Below are 10677 nucleotides of genomic sequence, written 5' to 3'. Positions count from 1 at the left end.
TTTTCAGAAGTAAAGAAAAATAAATCTGAATAATTCACATATAATTAAATGAGGATACCAGTGGATTAGAAAATGTTGCTGGTATTATCATTTTGTGGCTTAATTTTCACATTTCATATATGTATTCAGTCCATATTTTCATATAATACTTTCTTACATTATATGTTGGTATCACTTCTTAATAAAATATTTATTTTATACTACTTTATTTGCCCAATTTTAATATATTTATTTCTATTAACTCTAATATGTTGCATTTCCTATGTTGTACTTATTTTCAAAAGCTTTACTTTTATATTTAACTTAATATTATTAATTCATTTTGTATTAAATTATTGTTAACAATGAGGAATATATTTTAAGTACTTAAATAATATTATATTAGAAAGTTACTAGGGTTTCATAATTAAAAATTTATACATTTAAATTTAATGAACATATTTGTAGGATCCCATTTCCCCCCTATTTTCTGGGCCTTATGTCAAGATAAAAAAAATACAAAATTCAATTCCTTAATGTGGATTGACTCATTCCTGGATAGAATGGACCACAATTTAACTAAAATCTACATATTTAAAAGTTCCTATTTACATACTATTAATGTATAAACATTAATAGCATGTTTTGTTTTGTTTTTGTCTCTAAGGTTCATAATTTCAATTTCCACAGTCCAAGCTCTGGATGCCAGAAAGACATATTTTTCCAATCCATCATATCTCAAAATCATTAATTAATCTAAGAAAAAAAACTACGAATCCAATGTCTAATCAGAATTAACTATACTTGTGCCCCATCCTGGAAAGGAATTTGTTTCCATTTCATGCACTTTGTAATGTACAAATCATTTTTTTGCTCCCAGTATACAATGGTGATAGACACAGGATATACATTCTTATTTCAGAAGGGAGGATTTGGAAGGAAAACAGGGGTCAAATGTCACATCTCCATTAGTTTGCAAGGTTCCCATCAAGCACAGTAATTGACAGCTGTGCTAAGTCAGCAATCAGTTGCCTTGAAGGGAAGGCAATGCAGAGCTGAATAAATTAAAGGACAGAAAGAAAGACACAAGAGAGGAAATAAAGATGGGACCAGGGGACTTACAGCTTCTGAAACTGAAAGCTTCAACCCTAGTTTCCACATCATTTTTATTTAGAAACTAACAAGCAGCTATTTGCTATCAGAACTTCAACATCATCTACAATAACAGGAAACAGCTGAAACATCTACAATAGAACAGGTACAACATTTTACTATAATAAGGTACAAGTTATACAAAGTTTCAAATGCTTCCTCACACGAACATTTTTTTCTTGCTGACCAGATGGTGTTCCATCTAGTCAAGTCTCAGAGTTCCTAAGCCTGCACTTTTTGTCTGTATTATGGAAAGGTTTCAACTTCAAACCATGTTCCTACTGTTTTCCCACAATTGACTGGCTGTTTCCATACAAATAGGTGTTTATTGACTCTTAGCAGGAGACATACTCTTTAGTCCACCCTCTTTATCAATGTTTTTGCCCATTAAGTTGTTCTGCCTTCAATTTTCCCCCTTCTTTGTTCATTTCAGTCCACATTGGTAGTACGCTTCTAATCACACCAAATTTGTAAAATCATTCTCCATTTTTTACACAGTTAAAGAGGGTCCAAACATCAAATAAAGAACTTTCCACAATTCCTTCCTTGATAACTGTACTTTGAATTCTGTCTTTAACTGAAATGCCTAGCTGGATCAATGTTCAGATACTTTCTTTAATAAATTTTCATTCATTATATCATCATATGTAACAAAATTTTCTGGGAATCACTTCCTGAAAACCCAATGGTATCTCTGATAAAGCAATTTCTGGACCTATTCTCAGATTACATTATCTAGATAAGATCCTATTTTCAAAATCAATACTTTCTGCTTCCTTCATGCATTATAGTTTAATTATCATCTTATCCCTTTCCTTTAGCACTTTTCTATTTGATTCAATACTAAATCAGGCGTCACCATTCCCCAAATAAGTTGGAAAATTCTTCAGTTAAATGTCCAAGTTCATTGCTTACATGTTCCAAGTTCAATCCAACAATCAGACATGATTTTACCAAGTTATCAACTACTTTATAATAAAGATCACCTTCCCTCCAGTTTTAAAAATACATTCATTTCCTTCTAAAATTCCATCCAAGGTATTGTGTTATCCATAATCACAGCAATGTTCTCTGCAATGCAATCTAGACTTTTCTTTGGTGATTCATATTCTTCCAGTCTTTACTCATTCCCCAATTCCAAAGCAACTCTATCTTTTAATGTGTTTGTAATAATAGCACTCAGTTCCCAATATCAAAAAAGTGTCTTAGTCTCCCAACTGTTTATGAAAAATACCACACAAAAGGGTGGCTTAACAACAGGCATTTATTGACTTATGGTTTCTCAGACTAGGGGTTGGTGATGTTATGTCTGTCTGGCAATCCTTAGTTCCTTACCTTTCCTTTCATAATAAGACGTCCTCCTCTTCCTCTTTGGGGTTCTGAAAGCTTCCAGCTTCTCGTTCTACCACATAACTTTCTCTTCATAATACATCCAGGAATAAGATTAATGACTAACCTCATTCAGTTTGTTCACACCATATCTAAAAATAACATCTTATAAAATGAGTTCATACCCACTGAAATGGATTGAAATTAAGAATAACTCCTGGAAGGCATTAATATTTTTTTTTACATTAATATTTTTTACATAGCTAGAGGTTAGGCTATATTTATAGTTTGCTGTATATGTAAGTTATTAGAAGCCAGAATTTCTACTAGTTTCTTTGGATTGTAGTCCCGCTATTTTCTTAAATAAGAAATTAAGTTTTTGTTACAGAGGAGATGTATTGATATCCTGTCATATGTGGAAGTAGGGGAAGCATTCTCTAATTTGATGATTAGGTCTCTGTGTTTTATTTAACTTTTTTATCTGGGCTGATACTCCACAACTCTGTCTTTGCTTTGTAAACTCCCTATGACCTAAAGTGAGAAAAGAATTGTAAAGTGTGTTTTCTTTAGATAGTTCCCTTTCCATATATTAAAAGCTAGAAGGTGACTGAATAGTTTCCTTCCCCAAAATAGAAGAGTAGAGGTGGCTGCAATTATACTTACTTTCCAGCATGCAACTTATATTCCGATAAAGCAAATGCTTATTATGCTCTGGTAAGGAGTCTCCATTTTGTACGACCTTATTTAAGGAGAACAGGTCATTTCTAAGGATATTTCCAAATAATTATTTTCCCTCTCCTTACTGGTGGTACAAAGTGGAATGTTCCCCAGTCTTCACAGTAGGAAAATGATGTGGCTATTTGAGGTAAAATTCAGTAAACTATGGTTCCTTACACCTACATCTGTGTTTCTAGGGATCTTTGATGTAAATTTGTCACCACTGAATATTCACAATTTGGTCAACTAGAGTTCAAGCAATCCTGTGTATACTAGGTGTAGCAGAGTTCTTTTATTTCTTTAATTCTCCTCCAGGTGAGCAGTGATTCACTTTATCTGCCTCTACTCTGTTTTCAGGGCAGTGTTTTGCCCTGTGATGTCAATTCTTTCATAGATGTAAGAAGAATTTTTTTTTTGACATATTGTTCAGGATTTTTCTTTTTGGGATGGGAATGATGGTTTCAAGGATGCTTAAATGATGTACCTGATACTAGTAGTCTGAAAACATATTTTATTACCTAACACCTCAGAAATAGTCACAGAATGGAGTTTTATTGTTCCAAATATTCCCCAACAAATTATCATACAGTCTTTTAAATAATATAATAAACTGAATGAAGAAGAGAATAAAGGACAAGTTTCCTTAAGAATATCATTTTAAGAAATCAAAATTGTAGTCATCCAAAATTTTTAATAAAATCTCTATAAAATAATACTAACATTTAAAATAATGGTTACATATATAAGATAAAAGTAATTCATTCAGAGGGATTATGACCAATGAATGGGACATCAAAAGTGTAAATTGATTGAGACTTTATTAGCAAACAAAATTAAACAATAGAAAAACATGTAATTTTGAGGTATTGGTACTAGAATTATATTACAGTTTTTAAATGTTTGATAAATGTAAGGAAAACTGAAATAATTAAATAAACTGAAATGATGGCATTCATCAAAGAAACAACATTACAGGCAAAATTTTAACACATATTTCAACTTATTTTAGCTAATATTTATTAAACAATCTCTTTTATCAGAGTTATGCATTAAAGGTTCATTGCTTGAGAAAAATCCCATAAGGCCAATTATACTGAAATTAATGGCCTAATATATGCTTGTTAAATCATAGAAGAAGAGAACAGCAATACCAAATATTAACAAGTTATTATAAAATTAAGTAGAAGAATCAGTTGGTATTGTAAAGTAGCATCTCTTTAGTTTTGTTTTTTTTTTAATTAGTGAAGCTGAGAGTTTATAAAACATACCATGCAAAATTCCCATAAATCACCCCACCAACAACAACTTATGTTGTTGGGGAATTTTTGTTACAGGTTATAAAAGAACAAAGTCAGTCTCTTAACACTAGCTATGGTCCATAGTGTACACTTGGTGTATTTTTCCATGCACCCATATAATTAACACTAGGTATTAGTATAGCATAGTTGTTACGGTTCATGAGAGACCACTCTCAAATTTGTACAGTTAACCACAGTCCATCTTCTATCCTATGGTTCAGTGTGTTATATAATCCCATTCTTTGTGCATTCTGTCTGGTGTACCCTACGTGGTTGCCACTTTAATCACAGAGATGTGCAGTCATTGTCCCAAAAAACTTTGATGTTTTTCTATAATTTTTTAATTGCTCTTGTAAACCAGTTCTGCCCAACAAATTCATCTTTTGAAAATAAAAGGCAAACATTTAATTGTTAAAAATAATCAACATTTAGACATAGAATTTCATACTGTAAAGCTTACTGAAATTTGAATTGAAATTTAAATATAATATAAAAAATGACTACTGCCAATAAAACATAAAATTCTAAAACAAGAGAATTGAAATTTACTCATAAAAATTACAAAAGTGAAAGTAGCATAAATTCAGATATCAAAGGGATGATAATATTAAATTATGAAAGATAAAGGATTGGTTATTTACTTATAATAAGTGAAAATTAATCAGTAAAATATATATGCAAATTTGAAGACCTGAAATAATACATAGAAAAAGTCATTATGAAATAGTCCCAATGAAGAAAGTTATAAGGTATACACATAATTTAATTGATATTTATTTAAAGCACTATATATTTATACAATTTTAACAAGGCTGGTTTTTCACTTAAAAATTAATTTTAAAAATCATTGTGATAAAATTCTTTACCTTAAATTATGTTTTGAACTGGATTTCATGCAATAATGTAATACAAACAAGCATATTATACAAATAAATCTATTTTGCTATGTCTTCACTGACCACAATACATAAATTTAATTAGGAAACACATATCAAGAACAAATAATGGTATCCTTGGACATAGTAGTTACATTTCTGCCTATTTATCAGAAAAAAAACCTATGCTAATACATCTGAATCATTTATATATATATAATAAAAATTTGAAAGGATGTAAAATGAGTAACTAAATTTTAAATAAAGTATAGTTTAAAAGACATTTAATAGGCTAAATTACTACAATTAAATAGATAAACATTATTAAATAGTATAATATGGGTGTTTCTAATAGTTCATTAAAAAGCATAATACTCCTTCCAAAATCAAGTTTCGAGACCAGAAGTACAATTTATAATAATATTTTCAGAATCTAATGTTACCTTAGAAATTGTAAAACTAAAGTTTCAGCCATTAATTACTTAAGTTTATTTTTAATGATGTTGCTATATTATAATAATGTTATTTAGGGAGAATAAGTGTAAATTTCAGCATGGACTCAGTATTTCTGAGGTTGAACATATTTCTTCTTGTCTAATATTAAATACATTTGTGCTCCTTGCTGTTTGCCAGCACCAGCAAGTAATATCTGTCTTCTGATGTATATAATTATAACTAATGGTCCGAAAATTTCAAAGGAGTTTCAGCAGGAAGGGATGACATGAATCATTATCATAATTTTACTCGGAGCCGATTAAAGGAATTTGATTTGTCTCCAGAAAAGTGGTGGTTTGGCTGTTGTATCCTATCACTGTTCAAATATGAAGTCCATCTTCTCACATCTCATTCTCAATAAATATCAATATGTTAGGGAGGTTTACCTTCCCAGAACTTTTCTCAGAGCTCCAGCCACATCTTTGTTTCGAAGACTATAGATGATGGGGTTGACCATGGGAGTGAAGATGGTATAAAAGACAGATATTACTTTATCCAGCTCAGCAGTATGATAGGGTTGAGGTATAAAGTACATGGTGATGGCTGCTCCATAGAAGAGAGACACCACAATCATATGGGAGGAACAGGTTGCTAAAGCCTTTTGCATTCCTAAATTTGAAATTAATCTCAAAACCGAAAAGATTATTTGCCCATATGAGGCCATAATGGCAGATAATGGAATGAGGAGGAACAAGAAACCACTAAAATAAATTGCATTTTCATAAAGAGATGTATCAGCACAGACAAGTTTCAGGAGAGCTGGAATCTCACAAAAGAAATGTTGGATTTTTCTGGAGGCACAGTAAGGAAGACTGAGAGTATATGTGACATGGAACAAAGCATTTAGTAGAGCTCCCAGCCAGGTGCCAGCCACCATGGAGACACAGACTGTAGGGCGCATGAGAACTGAATATCGGAGAGGATGGCATATGGCGACATAGCGGTCATAAGCCATGACTGCCAAGAAAACGCACTCTGCTGAAAAAAGCGTCGTGAAGATGAATAGCTGAATTCCACAGTTAATAAAGGAAATGGTATTTTTACCAGACAGGAAATCAGTAGCTAATTTAGGGACAATAGTGGAACTATTCAAGAGGTCCATGATGGAAAGCTGGCTGAGCAGGAAGTACATAGGTGTATGGAGTCGAGTGTCCACCCAAATGAGAATAATCATCATAATATTGTCAACAACAGCCACAAGAAACACCACAAAGAGGAGAGAAAAGATGAGATTGGAGGCTTGAATGTTTTGAAATAGCCCTAGGAGAACAAAATCAGTTCCAGTAGTCTGATTGCTCCATTTGCCCATTCTCTCCTTCACAATTCATAATCCTATGGAAACCAGACAAAACTATTTAATTCCATCACATTTTGATTGCACCCTCGTTTTATAATGTGCTAACTTCATTCTCTTTCCTTAGTTGTACAATGGTATATATTAATCTCTACAGCACAAATTTTCTTTTTACGGTTGTAATATCACTTCATACTCATTAAAAATACCTTTACCAAAAATTACCTAGACACTATCATCTCTATAATTTATGGAAATTTATTAAGGATTTGGATAAAGATTAGTAGGCAATTTTTAATGAAACATTCATACACAAAATTCCTCCGTATATCTCTCAGACTCTACCTATCATTCTCCATTCATTTACTCAATAAATCTAAAATTACATCTATGTCCATTTCTATGTCTACGTCTTTGTCTGATTATATATCTATATCTCTGTCTACACTTACATCCATATTTACTTCTATTTCTATTTTATTTTTATTTCTGCTTCTTTTTCTCTTGTTTCTGTGTCTATTTTTATTTTTATATTTAGATATAATCAGCTCAGATACTTTAAGACATTCTTTGTATCACTTATCCCTGATTTGCAAGGGCTAGAGATTGTGTAAATGACATAACACTTATAAATAATCTTCTTCATAGCTATATTAGATGTTTTTCATATGTTATTTTAACTTTATAATGTATCTTCAAGGGATTAATTTCCTTCTTTTCAAAAAATCAAGTTTTATTTTCAGATAAATCAAGTAATTTAGCATATTTTGATAGGAGTTAAAGACCCAGTGCCATTATCACATCAAAATGTTTCCAAGTTTCCTGTTTCTTTGCATCAGCATGTTACCTCATTACTCCTCTTAAAGAAAAATCATGTTTAAGTGCTCTCTTTTTGAAATTAATGGGAAGTTCTTTATTTTTGGTAATTTGATAGCTGAAACTATAACACCATACAAAGATGAGAAGCCCAGTATCTACCCAAATGCATACTGAATGAGATTCAGTATTTTGACTTTACATATTCAAAATATTGTTGATCATATGACAAACTTCAAACATTCGAAACAAACCAACAAGCTAAAATACTATTACTGAAATAATTTAGCCAGAGGATTTATTCCTCATCTCTGTCTAATCCAGTTGAGCTCTATGTTAAGGGGGAAAAAAGTGCCTATTCTAAATTGGTAATAACCTTGTTTAAAGGCGGTAAACGGAGAGAACCTCAATTGACTCATGTTAGTTTTGTGGTAATGAAAATGAAGTGACCGGACAGGCTAAATATCTTAATGTTCAGGCATTATATTGATCAAGATGTTCTGCAAAATTTAGGACATGTAAATGTAAAGTATACCTACAACAACATCAAAATGTAAATTTCACTGAACAATGAAGACAACTACCATCTTTCCTGGAAAAGTGTGGTCTGAATCACAAGTTGCCACTACATAGAGACTTGATTGTTAAAGTTGGAACCATGCCCATATACTATGATGCACTATTTAATAGATTGCATATAATTCAACATATTGACATTGACCCATTAAAAAATATGACATTCGGGTTACAAAAAACTGCACTGCATTGATGATTTTTATTTTAAGCAATCCCAGCTTATCCTATGTATTAGTTACTAATTCTCGAATAAATATTGTGATTAAATTAAAAAAACACAGAATAACAAAAAGCAGCTCAAAACCTTGTGAACATTTTAATTTGGCTTAAACTCAGAAAAAGTCTTACTGCTAAATTTGTATGAGTTCTAAACTGTATTTCAAAATTGGGTTTTATTAATTCAGTTTAAAGGACAATAAAATAACTATATCAGAATTAGTTTTTCAGTTGGATTATTGAAATATGAATATTTATGATATACTGTTGTTTTTTTTTTCAAATAAATCAATATACTTTAGGAAAAAACAGTCCTTGACTCAGGATTCATTTGAAAATTATTCTTATACCATCTTTACTGTACGTATTTGTGAACTGTATGATTTTGGTCATAAAATAATGGAAGGACAGAGTAAAAATTGCTCAAAAAGAAAATCAGAACAGCAGACTCAAAAAACAGTTGGATTCTTTTGGGGTAATTAATTTCATTGTCAAAATATAATTTTGTAATGAATAGTCAAACATAGACATATGAGAGTTCATTACTGTAAATCATTGGCACATATTTCAATCTAAGAAATGCAAATATAAATCAGTTAAGAGATGAGGAATATATGATAGTAATTATTTAAAGTCTATCATTATATCCTTAATAAGATATAATCTTTGATATTCTCCCTTCTACAAAATGGTATTGGAACCATAAAGTGAGTTTTGTCAGTCTATAAGAATTTGTAATTTGAATTACTTCTTTTTTTGTCTTTATTTATATTTTTAATGTTACATTCAAAAATATGAGGTACCCATATACCCCCCCACCCCCCTCACCTCACTCCTCCCATAACAACAACTTCCTCCATCATCATGGGACATTCATTGCACTTGGTGAATACAACTCTGAGCACTGCTGCACCACATGGTCAGTGTGGCCTATTTTCCTTTCTTTAATAACAGATAACTTAATTATGAATATCAAGGTTGTCAAGCTTTTAGGAATTGAAAATTTTGTTCTTGTCTTTGCACACCAAATTGCAAATCTAAAATAAAGGATGTAGATTAACAACCTACTCTGTTTTCTAATTTTAATACAAAATGTAAAGTTATATTGTTCAAGTGATTTTCACAAATGATGTTTCAAGTACTGCTCCATAAATTGATTATAAGAATATTTATATCATCAATATATTAATATGTATTTTTACTTTTTAATAATTTTTTAAAAGTATGTTTAATTTGGAAAAGTCAATTCATTCACTTGAATTAACTAGTAGGATATAAGAATATGAAGAAGTCAAAGACCATGACATCTTTATATAAAATAGTTAAATCATATATTTTCAAGTTATATGCATAATAAATCTAAAGTTATCCATTCACTTATGTTACTCAACACTAGGGCTGAATTATCCATTTAGTTCTTGTTTTATTTTACATGTAAACATATCAAATTCATATGAATATTTAATTTAAAAAGCAAAGTTCTTGCTTTTAAAGCTTTTAGGAATTATTTCTAACTTGTATCCACAGAGGCAAATAAATAAATAAATAAATAGTAAATTTCTTCAACTGTCCCCTTTACATGGTATTCAATGATGGCATATTAATAATATACTTTTTGAAATTATTTTATTGTTTAAGACAATGTTTCATCCATTGTTATTGAAAAACCTCTGAAGGATGTACGGCACTAAACACAAGTGGTAAATAATAGAGCCAATATTTAAGAGCTGCTCAATTTCATTTATATTTATACTGACTTGGAGGTTAAAATTCATTATTATTGAACATTACTTAACTGTGCTGCAAAATGCTGAATGAACTAACTACTCACTTAAGAATAACATTATCAATTGCCTAATAGCCAATTGATTTTGGGTGGATTTAAACTAAATTCAATTTTCTTTTCAGAAATAATAGTTACAGAATAACT

General features: G+C 30.7%; 1 protein-coding gene across 1 annotated transcript; it reads right to left on the bottom strand.

The window, feature by feature from the left end:
- Nucleotides 1–6227: 6227 nt before the first annotated feature.
- LOC131273706 (olfactory receptor 2T27-like) lies at nucleotides 6228–7154 on the bottom strand. The gene has a single exon (XM_058277875.1). The coding sequence runs from the start codon at nucleotides 7152–7154 to the stop codon at nucleotides 6228–6230; it is 927 nt and encodes a 308-aa protein (XP_058133858.1).
- Between the last annotated feature and the right edge of the window lie 3523 nt (nucleotides 7155–10677).

Source organism: Dasypus novemcinctus, chromosome 16 (genome assembly GCF_030445035.2).
Source record: "Dasypus novemcinctus isolate mDasNov1 chromosome 16, mDasNov1.1.hap2, whole genome shotgun sequence".
NCBI classification, from domain to species: Eukaryota; Metazoa; Chordata; class Mammalia; order Cingulata; family Dasypodidae; genus Dasypus; species Dasypus novemcinctus.
This window is presented reverse-complemented; position numbering and strand designations above follow the sequence as displayed.

Excerpts from the sequence above, each read along its gene's own strand:
- LOC131273706 (XM_058277875.1), bottom strand. The coding sequence starts at position 7,154 with ATGGGCAAATGGAGCAATCAGACTACTGGAACTGATTTTGTTCTCCTA.